We start from the raw sequence: 19,712 nt of genomic DNA, 5'->3' as shown, positions 1-19,712 counted from the left end.
ACATCTATTTTTGTATTTTTTTTATTTTTGCATTGAAATAGATTGTTAAGCGAATAAAACAGATCATTTTCCACACACTTCGCCTTTTGTATTTAATCGGTATGTTAATACTGTTAACAAATGGCAAGCAGCATTAGCAGAAATAGCATTAGAACAAACAACATCTAACAAATAGCATTAGATTTATTCTATCGACTGCGACATGAAAAACTAGAAAAAATTAAAAGAGCGAAGTGAAAGACTGGAAAAAAAAACAAAAAAGTGAGAGAACTGTCTGTTATCATACAAAGCATGAAAACAATTTAATGAGAAATATCAATAAACAAATAAACATATCACCCCATCTTATTGGCGGCCTACCTCAAGGACGATTAAAATTTCTTGGGATCCACTCAAGCGTCCTTTTAGTACATCTATTGTCGATTCTTTTCATTTGACCGGCCCTTCTATACTTTGGTTTTAAAGACGGTACATTGCTCTTATGTCAGAGCTGCGAACACCGGCTAGGGGACGTGTGCGTCACTTAAACTTCAGAAGACACCTCTCAAGTGTTCTGTGGGGAGTGAGAAGCTTCATAACAGCGTTTTCTGCCCAGAATCTCCTGAGTAACAGTACGCTGGAAGTACTGCCGACTTGTACAGATGAGCAGGGAGCCTTGCCTCCGTGCTCGCAGGAGACGTTCTGCATGAACTTTGTCTTCTTTTTGTTTTTCCTTTTTTCTGTCCTATTCTCTTGCCTGCTTTGTTTAGTTCCTTGAGCATCGTTTTATTAGTACTTCTCGAAAAGAAAAGGATGCCCAGAAAAGAAGCATGGCGAAGAGTCTTAGCCTGACGAGGAATCTTCTGTCAACGACCCTTTCTTCCCAAGCAAGTGATTCGATTATCCATTGTAATGCAGTTGTGAATAGCTTTGGTGATATAGTATCACCTCGTCGTACCCCCTTCCAATAGATATGGTAAGGGGCTGTGGAAAAGTTGTGTCTTAATGGTGCTTCGATCGTAACAATTGGCTAATGTCTAACATACGATACATATGTCCACACCTTGATCGAACATCGCTGGCAGTATTGCATTCGTTTCCACGTTGTCGAAAGTTCTCTCATAGTCGACGAAGATTAAAACAAATCAAACATTTCCCTGCAAACTTCTAATAGCCGACACGGTCTGGATGTGGTCCAAGCAGCTGAACCCTTGGCGGAATCCAGCTTGTTCTTGAGATTGGGCTTCATCCAGCGTCCTAGATATGTGCGTGAGGATGATATTGGTGGATACCTTGTACAAGACACTCAGCTAGCAAATCTGACGGTAGTTTCGAAGGTGCTCTACGTCATATTTATCATGAATAGGAACGGTTTTCGAGGTCTTCCATTGGCCTGAGATCCTTTATTTCTGAAGATAGGACGTCGTGTGCGCCGCAAGAATTATACGAACTGGATAGCTACTAGCCTGAAGATAGTCTGCTGATATAAAATCAGGCTCGGGGTTGTGCCAGGTTTCGTGCTCTTGGTAGCGACTTGTACTTCCGAAGAGGGAATCTGTGGTGGACCTCACCACCTCACCAATAGAATAATCTGGGTTGGCACATTAGTTGACGAACGGAAAAGATTTGAGTGGAATTTCTTTTTTTCTTTTTACTTCCATCTCACAACGAGAAGAGGTGAAGATAGATTAGCTGCACGTTTCTGCAATTTCATTAAATTCTTACAGTAATGTTGCATTGGAGCGTGACTGCAAGTAAAAAAATTATTAAACTGAGCTCAGTAATAGTATATATTTACTTTCCATTGTTTCCTCCTCAAATGAGAAAACGCAAATACAAATCCTCAAATGAGAAAACGCAAATACAAATGAATGCACCGTCGTTTGCTTTTATGCAAGGTGGAGGTGATTCTTTTGCAATTGTGAATCAATGAAGTCGGAGTTCAGATAACTGCATATATGTACGAACAAGTTTTTGTGCGATTCCTCGGTGAAATGAAGGACGGCTTCTATTTCCTTGCATTCGTACGTTGAATTTAAAGAGCTCAGATTCGGGAAGCAATTATGAATTTATCTGCTATTTTTTTAATGCTTTTTTTCTAATATTCGATCTCTTCCAAAGAAAATACATGTTTGTCCACAAAAAATGGTAATCACGCGGCCAACAAGAAAATTTCCATAAATTTCTACACAGCGTCCACACTGATCTTTCGGCAGAAAACGAAATATTTTGAAGCTTTTTTTGATACACACGAATTTAACGAGAACAGCGCACCGGACAAAGACCTTGCACAAGCGTGACACACCTGTGAATCTCAAGGAAGGAAAAGTAGGTCTTACAAGACTCTTTTTCATTTCTTTAAAAGACAGGATTTGATTCAGATTTTTGTTTTTTATTTCATTTTTTTTCCATTAACGCCAAAGTTTTCAACCTAAAATATGTAAGAAGAACTATGAGGGTAACGATGAAGTGGAAGAATAAAACAAAATCTTTGTAAATTTTCCACTGTTCATAATTACGAAGAACATCAGAACCATGAACTTGAAACGGTGGACGATCACAACAGGTCGATGGGATTTGTTGATCGCAGTGATCAAATGATGTCGTGTAGTCAATTTGTAAGAGAAATGGCAAACGAAGAAACGGTACCTCAGATTTCTTCTTCACATAATGGCAAAGATTGCAGTCGCCAATTCTTAAAAATGTCGCGATGTTACACGAGAAAGAAGTGACTTCAAAATTGATTCCAAAAGTTTCAGAAAAAGTGACCCTCACTAGTGTTTTTTTTTTTTAGCAATGATCCCCTTCTCAGTACATTTCCAGCTATATTACGTTGTGCCAAACAAATCAAACGATGACGGATCATTGTTTCTGTTGGTTTTGCTTTAAGGTATTTCACCTATCGAACACGTGAAGTTCTTAAAAAAACTTGAAATAGGACGAAATATGCGACAAGAAGAGTGCCTTCAATGTGTCGGTCACACGGTACCACGCCGGCAAAAGTGTTTGACCCAGCATTGGATCACGCGATCGCTTGTGAAGTATACTATATCACTCTGAACGTCCGGGTAACGGCGGACTTCAAACTTCTTGTGGTTGTCGCTTTGTTGTCCCTCACTGATTAGTAAAAATCAGAAGTAGTGACACTTTCCGTAATTTTTTGCAACAGAATCGGGTTTTTCTTCTCCTAAGAACGCTTTTTTTCGTTCTTTTTCTATAAATTTAATCGCTGATGAAAGATTTTTTCTAATGGGTTTTTTTTCGTTTTTTTTTTCTAATGGGGTCGGCACTTCACTTTGACCACACCTTGACTCCCGTTGATCTTCGAACTGGTTGAGCGGGTGCCAGTAATTCTTTCATTTGTCCCGATCGCGTGCCAGAGTCGCCCAGTGGTGTTGAAGAGGTGAGCACGGAGCAAGGTGTTCCTGGTCTTCTTCACTACGTCCTCGATGCTCTTATATGCTCCCCAAACCGCTCGTCTCCTCCTGCCCAGCTTGGGGATCAGGTCATTCATCATGTTTAATTCCAGACCCAGATAAACGTAGCTGGTGCATTCAAATATGTTCGTTTCGTTGAGCGTGGGGCATCCGAGACCCATCCGTTGCGCATGAACATAGTCTTTTGCAGATTCACCTGAACCGATGCATCCACATGTTTCGTCGAATTCTGTCAGCATTCGTCCCGCTTGGCTGGTGTTAGTTGTTATCAGTACAATGTCATCAGCAAAGCGCAAATGGTGTAGCTTCCGACCGTCGACCTTCACTCCCATGTCGTCCCATTCCAACTTTCGCATTGCGTTCTCGAGGTTGGCTGTGAATATTTTGGGTGAGATTGTATCACCCTGTCGGACCCCCTTCTTCACGTCAATGATGAATGAATATTCTTGTAGAATGGAGAAATTTTGGTCGTAATGTTACTGTACAACTCTCGAAGTACCTTTATGTACTGAGTGGGGACGAATTAGTTGTCCAAGGCTTCCATGACCGCTTCCGTCTCAACTGAGTGGAACGCCTTCTTTAGGTCGATGAAGGTGAGACAGAGCGGCATCTTGTACTCTCGTGATACCTCGATGAGTTTCGAAACAGTGTGAATGTGGTCAATCGTGCTGAATCTTTTTCGAAACCCTGCTTGCTCGCATGGCTGTCTTTCATCCAAGACTTTTTCAATCCTATTAAGGATCACTCTTGTAAAGAGTTTGTAGATGACGGACAGTAAGCAGATTGGGCGATAGTTGCCGATGTCATGTGGATCTCCCTTTTTATACAGCAACACGGTCTTGCTGGTCTTCCACTGTTTGGGAACCTTGCATTCCGACAGATAACGTGTAAAGAACCTCGCCAGGATGTTGATGAGTGCTGGAGGAAGGTTCTTCAGGCTTTCTGGTCCTATTCTGTCGGGACCGGGTGCCGTACGTTTCTTACCGACATGATTGCACGTCGTATTTCGAACGGGAGAACCTCTAGAACGACATGCCCGCCTTCCCTCAGATGGTGAGGAGACAAGTGGACATAACTGTCGAAGAGATCAGAGTAGAAGCCGTAGATGATTTTCTCCATCCCCTTTCTCGATGCAATGGTTGTTCCTCTCGGGTTCCGGAGAGCAGTCATCCTTGTCTTACGACTGGCGAAGTCTCGACGGACATAGCCGATGCTTTTCCCCGCCTCTGCAGCATCAGCCAGCACTTCTGCTCTTCTCTCTTTAAGGTCTTCCTTTATCGCCTCTCTGCAAAGCCTTGCGAGCACAGAAGTGAGTTCTTGGTTGCCTGCGGCTCGTGCTGCTCCACGCGCGCGTATCAGCTCGAGAGTTTCAAGAGACAGGCTTCTCTTGTTGGTTTTGAAACTCTCAGCCTTCTTCGTGAAGTCGTGAAGGTGTTCAACAAGCCGGTCATATTCCTCGTCGATGTTGTCCATTGGAGAATCTTCCCAAAAGCCGGCTAGCGTTGCGAAGAGATCCCAGTTAATGATATTTCTGGGATTTCGCTCTTTGAATTTGGCGGCTTTCTCCTCTCTCCTTGTGAAGGAAAATCTTCCTCGGAGGAGGCGATGGTCCGATCCCGTATAGAATTTTGGCACAACAGCGACTTCCGTCAGGCAGAACTTTTTACTGGCGATGATGTGGTCTACTTCATTACGGTATCATCCATCGGGTGACTCCCACGTCCAGCGTAGAGTGGAGGGCTTCTGGAATTGCGAGTTCCCATGGATGCTCTTAGTCCTCATGATGAACTCGGAAAGCCTCTCCTCTTGTTCATTCCATTGTGGGCCGTGGGTCTCCTTTTTTTGGAAAGTTCCTCAGGCGTTCTTCTAGGGCCAACTTTGGCGTTGAAATCGCCAATTATGACCTTGTAGGTGGCATGATCTTCTCGGTAGAACTTTTCTTTAGGTCCATATAGAAAGCTTCGACTTCTTCTTCATCGTAGCTTGATGTTGGAGCGTAAGCGACGAAGATAGTCAAAGCTGGTGTTGGACCACATCTTCTCATCCGCAGACGTCCTATTCGGGTCGTAAGTTGCTCGACAGAGTCGATGTTCTTTGCCATACACGTGTTGACGAGAACGTCAACTCCACCAACACCTCTACTGTCGCATGTTCCCAAGAACAGCTCTTCTCCAATTTCATATACGGCGTTGAGAGGGTGACGTCGTCTCGTCTCGGTCAGTCCGACTGCGTCCTACTTAATCTTCATGGTTTGCATAATCAGATCTTCGATGGCCGCTTCCGATGCAAGCGTACGGGCGTTATAAGTACAGATAGTCATCCTAGTCCTTTTCCGTTTCGGTAGCCTATATGACCCCTGCAATCCCGTCCATCCCGGCCCTACCGTACCACACTTCCCTCCGGAATCAGCAGACTCTTTTCTATTACTGTGGCATGCAAAAAAAAAATTTAAAACCCACCGGCAGGTTGCAAGCCTCTAGTCCCATGAGTTTTTGGGAGAACTTCCGTTCTCCCGGAGTGGACATGTGGAGCTTATTTGTTGGAGGCGACTCCAAACCGCCTCCCTTGCACCTCCCAGTCACTTGATTGCAGGCTTTTCGCCGGACCGACGTGCGGGATACAAGGATGTCATGAGTCAGTCCTGGCTCAGCAGAAACAGGGAGTGGTCCCCTGAATCCACCCGCGTCTCTGGGCAAGCACAAGGTCGCTTTTGGTTCGCGATTAGCCCCCTATCCGCCACCCGGGGACGCGCCACGTAACTAACTAACTAACTGGCTGTGATCCGCTGACGCTGACACACCAATTTGCCAACAGTCAACTAGGAGTGGTGCGATAGTGCTAAATGAGGTGAAAGTCATCATCATGCTGAAAAGATAAGCGTCTCACGTGAGATCACGTGAACAGCTAGCTCTTACTAAAGCAAGCGTCTGCAGTCGTGTATACGATTCTGAAGAAATCATCTTGCAAGCATGACGACTGTAACGTAGAGAGGAGTGGTCATACGGATAAGGAAAGGAGCACATGTCGGTAATTCTCCATGCAGACAAGCTGTCTTACTTCGTTTTACTTTGTTTACTTTGGCGTTGACACACTACGACATTGTTGGACCTGTCCAAGCCCTCCTCCTTTCTTCTTTCTGGTAGCGGTATCTGCACGCTGTCGTGGGGTACGTTCCACTACCTTCTGGCGCCAACATGTCTGACTGGTACCGTTGGACACGTGGTACCCAGTCATACCGTTTTTTTTTTGGCGCACAAATTCGATACATAAAGGCAGAAGTATGGAGTGGAAATCGTGTCACCACTTTTTACTGTCTTCATGCACAAGCGCATCTACCTTATGCTGAATAAATCGTACCACCCATCTTGATACTTTCCAGCGTGGGCGCACATTCTGACGTTGTGAGACTCCTCCCACCTTATCCATCTGCCATCTCTCACTGGTTCTTCAGCATCGTGAAGTTCGCTTTACTGGGTTTTGACACCAATCCACTCTTTTGACGTCGTGGGACCCTTTCTACACCGACCTCACTTTTTCGGGACAAAAACATGTTCACGATGTTACCTTGAACACCATGAAAAAAGGAAGTGGAAACGAAAGTTGTTGTTCCCTTAGGCTACGAATTTTTCTCATGAAGGATGGAACAGCAGAAACTTCAAAATTCTTAACAAAAAAAACACATGCTCACACGGAATGAAGCAACAAACATAATCAACATGAGAAAAAGTACCAAAGAAACAAAAGAACTTTTTGTGCAAATGCTGAAAAAGATGTAAACATTCGAAAAGAGGGGAGACAAGGCTTTATTCTAATGCGAGGATTAGACTTTTGACAAACTTTCACATTCAATTCTTTTTTGCAATGTTTAAGTTAAGCTCTTGAACATCATGACATGTTTTCTCTGCAACGAAAATTAGTGACTAAACAACTGTCATTCCTACAGATGTTGCAACAGTAAAACTTGAATGGAATAATATAGTGATAAATTATATTGGCTAGTGAAATATTGATCATACTTTTTTAGTTTTTAGGGTTTCTTTCGAGTTCCGCAAGAAAAAGATAATTCACTTTTGAGAAACTTCAGAATAAATATGTTGAAATAAAATGCAATAAGTTTGTGATGGAACAAAATCTCTCAACCCATCTACATAATGCAAAGGCTAATCACTCTTACTGCTTCGTAGAATTGGAGGTGAACATATTCACAAAGATTTATCCTTAACATATGACTAAAACTAACCTGTCCTATTACGTGTTTGATATACATGTGAATAACTCTTGACAATGACTTAGTGGTAGTATGATCGAATGTCAGGTGGGCGCACTAGTTCGATTCTCATCGATTCAGTGTTTTGCACGCTACAACTATCGAATAGCTGTAGCAGGAGCGGGCGCACGCTCCAGAGGCAGCGATAACTGTCCGTCTTATGCGTGGTTGAAGTGTACAGGAGAAATTCTGGATTTCAGAGACTGAATCTACCATATCTACTCGGCCTTTGGTACTGCACGATGGATCATATTCTCGCCACTAAGATTATCAGTCTGAAGTATAGAAATGCTTTGTCGGGGTTATGGAAAACTCATTTTTGTGAAAACGGTCCAACTTTCTTGCCACTTATTCGAAAACTATCATCATCTGCATTTGCTGATTCCGACATCAGAGCTTAAAGAGAAGAGAGAGTTCTGAGGAAGTCATGGGACTAAAGCATTTGCTATGGGTGTCGTACAGCCAACTGAAGAGTGGAGTAAACAATGGAACAAGGAAGGGAGAAAGGATATTTTCCAATAAATCACTTTAGCCCAAAACTTCCGTTTTCGGCTAGGCGGCCTTTTCCGGTTCGAACCCGACAAACTCCTCAGAACTTGTTGAATAAGGCGATCTCCAGATCTCCTTAATGTATGGCCAAAGAAGCGAAGACAATTTGCTGTATTTCCTATTCTCTCCACTTTCGATGGCGGTGCAAGATGTTGATATCTTCCACGTGTCATCTGCCGGTATACCACGTCAATTTCTGCTTGATGATTTTCGTTGTGGCACACCCTAGGCTGAAAATAGCCAAGCATCCAATTAAGCTTCCCTTACGTGCAATCAATCCTCTCCATCACCGTAGATGATGCTGCCGAAGTTTTCGCTCCGTACATCATGAGGGGAAAATTGCGGATAGGAAAATTCGCAGCTTGATTTTGTTGCTGATGGATGTCGACCACCGAAACTTCGTTATGGAGTTAAACGCAGAAACGGCCTCAACGCATCTTTGCTTAACATCTTTCTCGTAGCTGCCATAGTTCTTCGGCGTACAGCCCAGGTAACAGAACCCATCGACGAGTTCGATAGGTTGTCCATCCACTCTGATTCCCGTTCGAAGTTTCAAAGTGACCCACATCAGCTCACATTTACCAGGACGTACACATAGTCCATAGGCTGCAGCCAGCTTCAATACAAGGTGGGGCCGCCTATGCAAGTCTTATTGTTATGTGCGGGTGGTGCCCCTGCATTAACTAAGCGCAATCAGGCGTTCGAGTGTACGCGTTGGGAACGTACGAGCTATATAACCTGCACTGTTATGTGGCGAAAGATTCCCTTACATTGCAAACAGGTGCTGTCGTCCATCACATCGCGAAAGCCCATGACCTAAAAGATCAACTCCTTGAAGGGAGCAATCTTTGGCAACAACCAACAACACCAAGAATGTCTTAATCCACTATCTTGCAGCGCATCCCAACAAAATGAAGGAATCCGTTATAGGTAACATGTACAGGACGGCGGCAGAAGCCTCATCGAGCACCCAGGAAAAAAAGGCATATAAATCTAACCTATAAAGTGGAGATATCAAATGGATATGCAGCTCAAGACTGTGTTGCTCGACAAGCACGACAACCTCACCAAAGATCCATAGTAGTGGATAGCCTAGAAGAGATTCCGTTTTGTTCACCTTACATATCAGATGATATGCGCAGAGCGGTACGCGGCTGTCTGCGAAAAGCGGGTCTACAGAACGACGTGAGGGTTGTGGAAGTACCACCAGCGAACCTCAAGCGTCAGCTGGTACGTGCGTATGACCGACTCTGCACAACTCCCAGTTGCTTCGTTTGCCCATACGGCAGAGAGTGATTGCATAGTATCAGGAGTAGTGTACTGTAGCACGTGCAGCATGTGCTGTGACGATTACATAGAGGAAATAGGACGCCCACTGTGCGTTCAGGTCGAGGAGCATCTAGATCGATTTGTAAAATCTGAACTCTTTGCCACGCTTGGAGCACACTGTAGAATAATTCATCAAAACTCCGAAGTAGAGGTAAAAATTAGTATGCTATCGTTCGAGTCTGAGATCATGGCGCGCAGAACACTAGAGGCACTTTGGATCATCGCCAAAAGTCTAAAAATGAACAGGAATTATGAGTGCATTGCGGTCACAAATGAACTAGCCCCATACCAAGATCTGTGCAGGTTTTGATCTAGGAGGTGACCGTGCGGTCTCAGTGAAAAAAACCCTTAGGACTCGTAGTTGTGGTATGTGGTAGTCTGCTGTGTTACAAAATGCAGCAAATAAGGTAAGCGCTAGCCGATGTGTTGCTGTTTGAGTTTGTATGCTTTCTGTAGGGTGACAAGGCGTTTGAGAGAATAAATCACTGGTGATTTTGATTTCTTCCAGACTCTGAGAAAGGCGAAGGCACCGATACGTTAGTTGTTGATAAATATCAACACCAGTCTTGGCCACGGCTCAAGTAAATCAATAAAAACAACCATTCGTTCCGTTACGCTGAACTGCCGAACACTATCATGTGAACATCAACAAACCGCCCTGTCCAGGCTTCTGCGCAATAGCTGTGAGGAACGATTAGGACAATCTGGTGAAGGAATTTGGCTCAACGTCGCCTAGATGCGCCTTTGTACGACTGCGGGATCGCAGAGGACTTAAACTCTGCATCTGACAGTTGAGAACGATTTTTAATAATTTAATTTTTTATTATTTTTGCGCCCTAACGTACAATTCGAGTGCAGATCAATTAGAGCAGTGGTGGGTGCCCCGGCTAGGAAAAATGGATGTGATAACGTCTACTTCCTGCAGCTATCCCTCCACTTTCTAGGGCTATTCGCGTCAAGAACAAATGTCAAATTCTGCAGCTGCTAAAAGTTTATTTTGAGTATATAAGTTTGATCATGCGGTTTCTTAAATGAACTTGTGGCTCTTAGCAGCCCCGTCATCCTGTTGGAATCAGCATTTCAAAGGAACATGGTCTAGAAAAAATTGTATAAAAGAAGATTCTCAAGATCATCCCAGATGACTCCTTCCAAAATAAGGTCGCGTGGTAAATATTCTTGTGTTACCTGCAAGCAAATTTCCTTTTCGTCGTGACAGGACACCCACTCTAACTGTTGCCTTTGACAATGGCTGGGTTGGTCAACTCACGAAAAATAACCATTTATATTCCTCCCACCCATTTTATCGAACATAAAACAGAAATTCTGCGCGTGCTTGGTTGGACGTAAATGATCTCGTCGAAGCTTAATGCGGAAGAACCGAAACCTCCTGAAGTAGTAATAGAAAATTCATTTCTTATCATCGGTCATAGTTCTGTACTGAGAGTGATATAGCGCAAAGGCGATCGATAGAGGTGGACAGGAAGCGCGCCCTGCCGCCAACGACCGCAGCGCTCGTGGATTCCGATGACTTGAATTACGATGGATCGAAAGTTTAAGAACGCCGCCGAAAATAGGCATCCCCAATTCATCCATTCATCATCCCTCGCTCGTCCACAAATCTATAAAATGGGATGAGGCTCGTCCCACGGCGTCGGATTGGTGCGAGACACAAATCTGTAAAATGGGATGAGGCTCGTCCCACGGCGTCGGATTGGTGCGAGACACAAATCTGTAAAATGGGATGAGGCTCGTCCCACGGCGTCGGATTGGTGCGAGACACAAATCTGTAAAATGGGATGAGGCTCGTCCTGCCGCATCGGATTGGTGCGAGACACAAATCTGTAAAATGGGATGAGGCTCGTCCTGCCGCATCGGATTGGTGCGAGACACAAATCCGTGATATTGGATGAGGCTCGTTTCGCGGCATAGGATTGGTGCGAGACGCGAATCCATAAGACGGGATTCGAATGGTCCCACGGCGTCGGATTGCTGCGAGGCACAAATCTGTAAGATGGGTGAGGCTCGTTCCGCGGCATCGGATTGGTGCGAGGCTCGTCCCGCGGCATCGGATTGGCGAGACACAGATCTATAAAATAGGATGTGAAGGGTCTCAGGACGTCCCATTCACAAGTCTTTTCATAAATTGGTGGAAAGTTGTGTCAAATAATATCAACATGTTTTGCAAGACTTTATTTGATTTGATTTCAGAGAATCGGTATAAACACCTATGTATAAAATGGGATGTGAAGGGTCGGATTGGCGCGAGACACAAATCTATAAAACGAGATAAGACTATTTCTCACGGCGTCGGATAGGTGCTCTTGAAACAACTCATTTCCCAACTGGGAATGATTGCAGAGTAGTTTTGGGGATCTTGGAAGTCTCTAGGGAGGGCGTTCGTTAGGTACCCACAACCGATTAAGTCCAGCAGAATAAGTCCCTGCAGAAGCTGTCTGCAGACCAGGACATTCATATTTTAGGCAAACTGTGATCATTAAGCCACGCCCACCGGTCCACGTAAGGAAGTTGTGCGCCTGTTTGTATTGCTCTTACGTGGAAGAATTGGCTTTTGAGAGGGTTCAAAGAACAAAATAGTAGCAACGTAGTAAAGTGGAATGTTTGAAAAAAAAAACTAAAAAATGAAAATGTCGTTGGTAGCCTAGATTGCCTGCATCTGTACACAACAGAACATCCACCATTCATCAACGTATCAAACACTCTTTGTTCACGTGATGAATTGCCTAAAAAACTTGTTTCAAAAAATCCTTCCACCACGCAAAAAGCAGAAACTTCCTTGCCTTTTTGCCGAGAACATGTTTGACGAAATCCAACTTGGTCAAGATACGAAACCCTCAGCTGAGACCTTTGAACCAGCAGTGCACTACGATACATTCGAAAGCATTTTCCTCACTCCACGCTTTAATCGAATTCCGAACTGGATCTGTATGTGCGCTGTGTCCAAGTTTGAATTCATCAAGTAATAACTGCTTGAATTTCTTGTTTTGACAGTATTTATACCGATTCTCTGAAATCAAATAAAATAAAGTTTTATATGTTGATATTATTTGATACACCTTTTCACCTAACTTCTTGATCCCTGAAACTTAATAGTCCCGATTTCCTTGTTTTACATGTTTATATATCTCTATACGTGAACGATCGATACTCCGTACAAAGCTGATAGATGATATATGGGTAGCGCATAAAGCTAACGCATCGCAATAATCTGTTGATGCTGCTAACTGCTGCGCGGCACAATTAACAACCGTCATTGTCAGCCATTAACCTTTGGGATAAGCTTATGCGGAAGATCTGGGTACCTAACGATACCCACCCAAATCTCAATACTTGAAAATGAGAAAATGGGTTAGAAAAAATCGAGTCATTTCAAAACAACACATTCGAAAATAGCATCAATCGGACAAGATCTGGTACCTAGAGAGAGTTGCCCGTACAGCGAAGTAGGAGATCATCTGAACTTCGCTGACCTAATAAGGTCAGCAAACATTGAATGATCGGATCATCCAACATCCGAACAACAATATTTTACCTCTGAGATACGTAGTTTCACAAAAGATTTGGACGGTAATAATATTATCTGTGACGAACCTCTCACAAGAAGCAATTAAAGACAGATCCTCACTTGCACATCAAAAAGGCGAGCATATGACTTCAAAAATATTTTGAAGAATGACTCAATAATACACCGAGCTCAATTTTCATAAGCTGTAATGATAAAATTAATATTTTATTATTTTTAGTTATTCATATTAATTAATTATTAATTTTCTTTTGCCTAATATTCCTAAATTTAGCCACAAAAGTGCCAATATGAAATATCATATGCAACAATGGCGTAATCAAAGCAATACCAGAAGACCAGTTTCAAAATTTGTTTCAGTGAAGAATGAAGTTCTCTCAGATTACATATAGAATCTATGTTTTCCTCTTCCAATTTCTCCAATTAATGACAAGATTGAGTTACATTTGCTTGTTATGAAATATAACAGCGCTCAAGACCAATGCGAAAGACCTGACTTTTGTGACTACCACATATCTTTAGAAAGAGTCTCTTAGAGAATCCACACTGTTGGCCTGTTGGCCAGCTTGTGTAATTGCTACAGTAGCAGTGATGACTTGCTTGAAAACGATGATATCGATCATCCTTATTTGTGCCACATCGAAAGTTAGAAAGGTCACGGTCACGGTTCCCACCATGGTCACGTACAATACAATGCAGATCTAGTATGCAATGTAAAAATTTGGTGTAATTATGAACACAGAGAGTTGTACTTCAACAAGCTGCAGTCAGAGTTATGCATTGACATTTTTGTGGAACTAAGACAATCGGCTCACCCAATGTTGTCAAAAAAAACAGTGGAAAGCTTGACAAGGATGATAAGAACGCACATGTATCACTTGAAGCGATGTGCTCAAGCTGGCTCCTGCACAACACACATGCGTGTAACTAAAGCCTAACGACAATCTTCAGATTGAAGTCAGCATCAAAATATCAAGGGTATCTTCGATGCTTCATTAGCTGCTAGTAGAAACTGCCTGGTTGCTTCATGCTACAACAAGCTTGAACATTCTATACTTACTTAAATACATAGATAGCCCGACTTCGTTGAACATCTCTCTCCAGAGCATGTAACCTGGGATCCACTCATGCAAAGACGAGGGATTTTTCTTAACGGCAACATACCGACCCCTCTATGTACGTTCTGGTCCCCTCAACAAGCTATTTATTGGTTGATTAGGCAATCGAGGAGACTTTCGATTGCTGCGCAGCTGGATGCGGTGTGTGTACAAGGGTGGCGCGTTGCAACTGGAATCGTCGCGAAAAATGGAGCCTTTCAGGACGTTTTTTTGCAACGACTAGAGAGAGATAAGTAGAATCACTTCTGGCTTTTCCTAACTACGTCACATTCGTTGTATGCTGCCTTTATGTCGGAGCTGCGAAGACCGGCTTGATGTAGTGTGCACCGGTCAGACTTCAGAAGACATCTCTCAAGGGCTCTGTAAGTAAGGAGTAGCTTCCTGGACGTGGCAGCGTAGAAGTCCATGCTTCCGGTGCGAATCAGAGCGTGGGAGAACTGTTGAGTCAAACATATAGAGATGGAGATCTTGTCCCGTCAGTTAGTCTGTAGCTTCGCCGGTGGGATTGCTCAAGATGATCTCATTCTCCTATGCAGTTCCTCCTTCAGGTCGTTCTCCATGTCCAAGGTACACATATGACAAAGTTTCTACAATTTGGAAGCCTGTGAGTTGTACTCCTTCGTCCTCCCTTTAGGCGTTCTTTATGAACTGTCTTCTTTCTGTTTATTCGCAATAATATTCTCCTTCCTCCTTCGCTTATTTCCTTAAGCATCTTCTCTGCTTCATTCATACTTTTCGAAAAGAGAATGATGTCGTACGTGAAACGGAGGTTTGAGAGGAACCTTCCACCAATACGTATGTTTTTTTCCATCAATCAAGTGATTTCACTATTCGTTGTAGTGTGGTCAGAAGCAGATCATATTGTATTACCTTGTGGTATTCCTTTATAATGGGTAAAGGTGAGGGGCGGTGGCGCCTTGATTTTAAGAATTGGCTAGTGTTCTAACATATGACGCGTCCACACTTTGATGGACCAGCGCGGACAGTTTTGCATTCGTTTCTACGCTGTCGAAGCCTTTCACATAGTCAATGAAGGTTAGAGCTAGGGGCAGGTGGTATTCCCGGCATACTTCTGTTACCCTCGACACTGGATGTGGTCATGTAGTCCATACAGCTGGACACCAGACGGAATCCAGCAGGAATGATGGATTGTTCCTGAGGTTGGGTTTCATTCAGTCCTAGATATGCTTTTGAGGATGAACTTGTTGAATACTTCGTACTAGACGCTCATATTGAACAATAGCTTCGATTCTTTTGGTAACGTTTCTTATTCATAAGAACGTTTTGCGAGGTTTTCCACCGACTGGGATCCGTTTCCTGAAGATAGGACTTCATGTGCGCTGCTAGAAGTACATAAAAAGGGTGTCACCAGTACGAAGAAAATCTTCTGATATAGAATCAGGTTCGGAGCTGCACCAACTTTCATGTTTTTGACGGGACGTGTTTCGCCCTTGCGAAGGGAGAATCCGTAGTGGAACTTCATCAGTGGGGATGATCGTTCTGGACACAGGAGTTGACGAACGAAAGGGGCTCGAGTAGAACCTCTCCGTAATGATTCCCACATCACGAAGAGAAGAGGAGCGGATCAGACTTCGCTCAGCACAGCGATTAGCGGAATATTATAGTCGTGGAGGTCCTTGCCGCACTTCTTTAGACACATTCTTCTTCGTGGTGCTTACAGAATCTTCTTCTGCCTGTATTTTAAAAGATCCTTCTGCAACGCTTTTCTGCAGCTAGTGTTTACTACTAACTACGCAATGTGCGATCGGGTCGGATCAAGCCTCAAGGTCCTCCTCTTCAACAATTTCTTGGTGTTTTTCAAAATTCTTTCCAAGTTTGTCGCATACGGTGCGAGGCACGTTTCGTGCAGGTGGCTTGCAGTCCCTTCAGAAGCAGGTCGTAATCCAGCTCAGGTCCTCCTCGATATGTCAGTCACCTTGGACCAAGAAGTCCTCAAATATACAGTCGTCGTATTTGACTTCATTCCTTCTTCTTTGCCGATAGCAGATGTTGTTTTCTATCGTGTGGCTAAGTCATACTTTCGCATGAAGTAGATCGTGAACAAAACCACTGCAAAAAGTAGTACGGAGACGCCTAGTAAATACCACCTCCGGTTGATGAGCATGTGGTCAATCTCCGCACGAGTCGTGCCGTTGGGCATGTCGAACAACAGCCTGGCAAGGCGATTGTCGTTTTCATCACTGTCATCTAGTCCAAATCCTCCGATCCTGTATCACTCCTCTGTGGTCTTTCCTGGTTTTACGTTGAAGGTTCCGACAACGTAAAAGGTAAAGGTTTGTAGGACTTTTCCTTGCGAATCACTTTCGCCAACTACTCATAAAACGCATCCAATTCGGACTCATCATCTGCTGATATTATTGAGCAGAAGTTGGTGATGTTTACGTTTTTTGGCACAGATGATGTAGGCGAAGAAAGGGCGGACGAGGTGACCGGATGTCGTGAAAATCAAAGAGGTTCCAAAAAAACCAACACCACCTACGAGGGCACCATTTCTCTGCGAGTGACAAGTGTACCGTCGTTCATCTGTTGTACGTTGCTCCTTCTACTCTTGGTCTCTTGTGGGCAATAACTAATGCATTTGACACATTCTGCAGTAATTAATGATACACCGAGGAAGGCATGCAGGTCAGCGTCTCTAGACACGTCAGCGTCTTAGTCGTGCATGTGTAGCCTTAGTAAAGAGTCAAAGACGTCTTGAGCAAACTGAGATTTGATCGCCTCTCACCGCTCTCCATACCTTTCGACGTCTGACACGGCAGGACCGAGTGTGCAGGGTATTGGGACAGTGTTCATGCTGGAGACCAAGTAGCACGTGTGGCAAGTAGACCTGCTATGGCGAGCTTAGCTTTCACCACAGGTCGTCGCCAACCTATGTTGATCAGGGATATACCTTGTACACATTCTAGTTGCAGTGTTACATAAATACTCACAATTAAACGGATGTTTGAAGTGATTGGTCCTCACTGAAGTCCCGAAATTGACATAGAAAGAGAAGCCAACATTTTCAAAGAGACGATTGTTCGCGCAATCCCTTTTCCCGTATGAGTCCGTCAAAAGAGACGTATTTAACACCACTGCGATCTCAGTACAGAAACCGGCGGACGTTATCACAAGTAAACAATGTGCTCTATCAAAATGTGGTTCATTCGCACTTTCGGAACATTTATGTGTATTGCAGCGGAATGTGCTTTCTACGCGCAACCTCTTTTATATTGATTTGCTTCAGTTGTGGCAGAGATTGGAAATTATGTCTATTAACAGCTAAAGGTTAGGCGTTATCGCGCCTTCGTCAGAGCCTGGAGAAAATAAAGCCACAAGTAATTTATCCTCTCAGTCGCCTCATCACCTACAGAAAACATCCAAACGATAATCGTTCTCATGTCCTCTATCAAAACGCGCTTCATTCGCACTTCCAGAACACTTATGTGTACTGCAGCGGAACGTGCTTTCTACACGCAAGCTCAAACTTAATTTGTCCAGAAAGTTCTGTTAGTATCCTGAGAAACAACACTACCTCTGGAAACATCTTTTGGAATACTAAAGGTAATATCGAACTAAATCATGGCTAACGAAGAAGAAGTGGTGTTAAGAGTGGAACCAAAAATTCTCTAAGATTCAGATCAACTACTTGATGATCAGTACTGCATTAATAAAGCAACGAAGGAACGAGGATGTTAAAATTGTCCGAACAATGGGGACGCTAACTTGTGAGCCTCCAAAGCCGATGTGGTCACTGTCTTATGTGAGCAGGTTCTCCCAGCAGTTCACACCTAATTGTTGAGCTAACAACAGGAGCTAGTACCACTGACCTTCCCATGGCCTCCCTGTTTTTGAGTGTGTTAATAGAAATTATTAATGGCTGGGGGCTCCCGTGAAGGCACAGTGTTGCAAATAGAACTTTCCGAAACAATGGTGTTTTTTGAGAGAGCCGACCGAGATAGTGCGCTTTTGTGCATACGTGTATGACTTTAATTGACGTGTATGTATGAAATATAAAGTTTTGAAAATCACACATTCACATTGCACACCTTCTTGTGTCGAAACACAAGGTAAATCGAAACCGTATCATGTACGGCACCACGAGGCTGGCTAGCCGAGCCAACTGTGTAAATGGTGGTCGAAGATTGGGGAGTTTTGCAGGTGTATGTAAGAGTACAGGCTACCTGTCAGCACAAAATTTCTTGTGTTTACCACCACATTGAGCTTCACATTCTTTGCTTTCTGCAGGTCATGGGAAGGTCAGTGGTACTAGCTCCTGTTGTTAGCTCCACAATTAGGTGTGAACTGCAGGGTGAATCTGTTCACATAAGAAAGTGACCACGTATTGATTCAATGGGATTTTCTTAGGCTAAATTGGTCAGCCTTTTTTCTCCGCATCAATAGGCGAGGGTCCCATTGTAATCGAGCATCGCGGGGGTGGGAAAACTGTGCTCGTTGATCTCGGCGATCAAACTGTTGGTGATTCCTTTTATCTCTAGGGACGAAGCGTTGTGGAGAGTTGGGTTTAGACTGACTTGGATCTGTTTGATTGTGTACTACTTTCTTAAGCTGAACCAAAATTGTTATTGATCTTTATTCTGGCTAACGTTTCGGCGTCGTCGCCTTCTTCAGAGCCTGGAAAAATCAAAGGCACGTGTAATCTACTCTCTCAAACGCCTCGTCATCCCACAAGATATGATTTAGCAAACTGACTTGGATCTATTTGTTCGCGTCTTCTTCGTGGCAAATCCTCAACCGGTGGTGGTGGTCGTTCCTTAATCCGTAGATAATCTTAGATTTCCACAGCGCGAGCACTTTCTGTTGCTGGACATTTCCTTGTTTCGAATGTGGTAACGAATGGGGCCAAGATCACTTTCAATATCTGTTCCTGGAACATGTTGTTGTATTTCTCCAGAATTCACTTGTCTTTCGGAAGAGAAATCCGTACACTTGAATGACTTTTTTTTAACGCGATTACTCAGTTGTCTGTGAGGGTAAGGCGACTCCTTTTCAAGGTAAGCGAACACAGTATCCGACGTCCTTCTTTCAACCATTTTCATAAAGTATTCTCGAACCGCCTTAACCGCGATCCCATGAACTTCCTTTTCCGAAATAATGGGTTCTTCTGTTCCATCGTTTTCATTGTCCGATACGGTTTCTACAGTGCTTTCTAATACAGCTGTTCTTCGGAGTTTTCTATAGATACATATTTACTTTGACTCCAATGACCAGCATATTTCCCATTCCTGGAGGCCGTCATCATCTCTTAACACTTCTGTTACTTGACGCGCAATTAAGTTTTCCAGTAAGTAGGTGACAAGCGCGTGGGTAACAAATACAGACCCGACGGAAGGCGTATTTGGACTTGATTTTGTCGGAATAGTTGCCAGATCTGGGTAAGATTAACTTCTCTCTTATACCATTTACTTGTCAACAAGTAACACTAAAAGCTTGGCGATTCTTCGTTGACCACGTTAAGTTTAAGTTTTGAG

General features: G+C 43.6%; 4 protein-coding genes across 5 annotated transcripts; all 4 read right to left on the bottom strand.

Moving 5' to 3' along the window:
• Nucleotides 1–3,253: 3,253 nt before the first annotated feature.
• Nucleotides 3,254–3,772, bottom strand: RB195_023465 (uncharacterized protein; the record flags this gene model as incomplete). Its single annotated transcript, XM_064210911.1, has 1 exon — nucleotides 3,254–3,772. The coding sequence occupies one exon, from the start codon at nucleotides 3,770–3,772 to the stop codon at nucleotides 3,254–3,256; it is 519 nt and encodes a 172-aa protein (XP_064066792.1).
• Nucleotides 3,773–3,939: 167 nt separating this feature from the next.
• RB195_023463 (uncharacterized protein) lies at nucleotides 3,940–6,280 on the bottom strand (the record flags this gene model as incomplete). Of its 2 annotated transcripts, XM_064210909.1 has the most annotated exons (5): nucleotides 3,940–4,347; nucleotides 4,401–5,082; nucleotides 5,321–5,649; nucleotides 5,876–6,086; nucleotides 6,189–6,280. In XM_064210909.1, the coding sequence occupies 5 exons, from the start codon at nucleotides 6,278–6,280 to the stop codon at nucleotides 3,940–3,942; spliced, it is 1,722 nt and encodes a 573-aa protein (XP_064066789.1). The 2 variants fall into 2 exon arrangements, with proteins under 2 accessions (XP_064066789.1, XP_064066790.1); XM_064210908.1 differs by lacking the exons at nucleotides 3,940–4,347; nucleotides 4,401–5,082 and having other exon boundaries at nucleotides 5,314–5,649.
• Nucleotides 4,365–4,889, bottom strand: RB195_023464 (uncharacterized protein; the record flags this gene model as incomplete). The annotated part of the gene is made up of 1 exon (XM_064210910.1): nucleotides 4,365–4,889. The coding sequence occupies one exon, from the start codon at nucleotides 4,887–4,889 to the stop codon at nucleotides 4,365–4,367; it is 525 nt and encodes a 174-aa protein (XP_064066791.1).
• Nucleotides 6,281–15,995: 9,715 nt separating the features above from the next.
• On the bottom strand, nucleotides 15,996–17,034 carry RB195_023462 (uncharacterized protein; the record flags this gene model as incomplete). The annotated part of the gene is made up of 3 exons (XM_064210907.1): nucleotides 15,996–16,104; nucleotides 16,326–16,448; nucleotides 16,979–17,034. 3 exons carry the CDS (start codon nucleotides 17,032–17,034, stop codon nucleotides 15,996–15,998), a joined length of 288 nt encoding a protein of 95 aa, XP_064066788.1.
• Nucleotides 17,035–19,712: the final 2,678 nt, after the last annotated feature.

Source organism: Necator americanus, chromosome X (genome assembly GCF_031761385.1).
Source record: "Necator americanus strain Aroian chromosome X, whole genome shotgun sequence".
NCBI lineage: Eukaryota > Metazoa > Nematoda > Chromadorea > Rhabditida > Ancylostomatidae > Necator > Necator americanus.
This window is presented reverse-complemented; position numbering and strand designations above follow the sequence as displayed.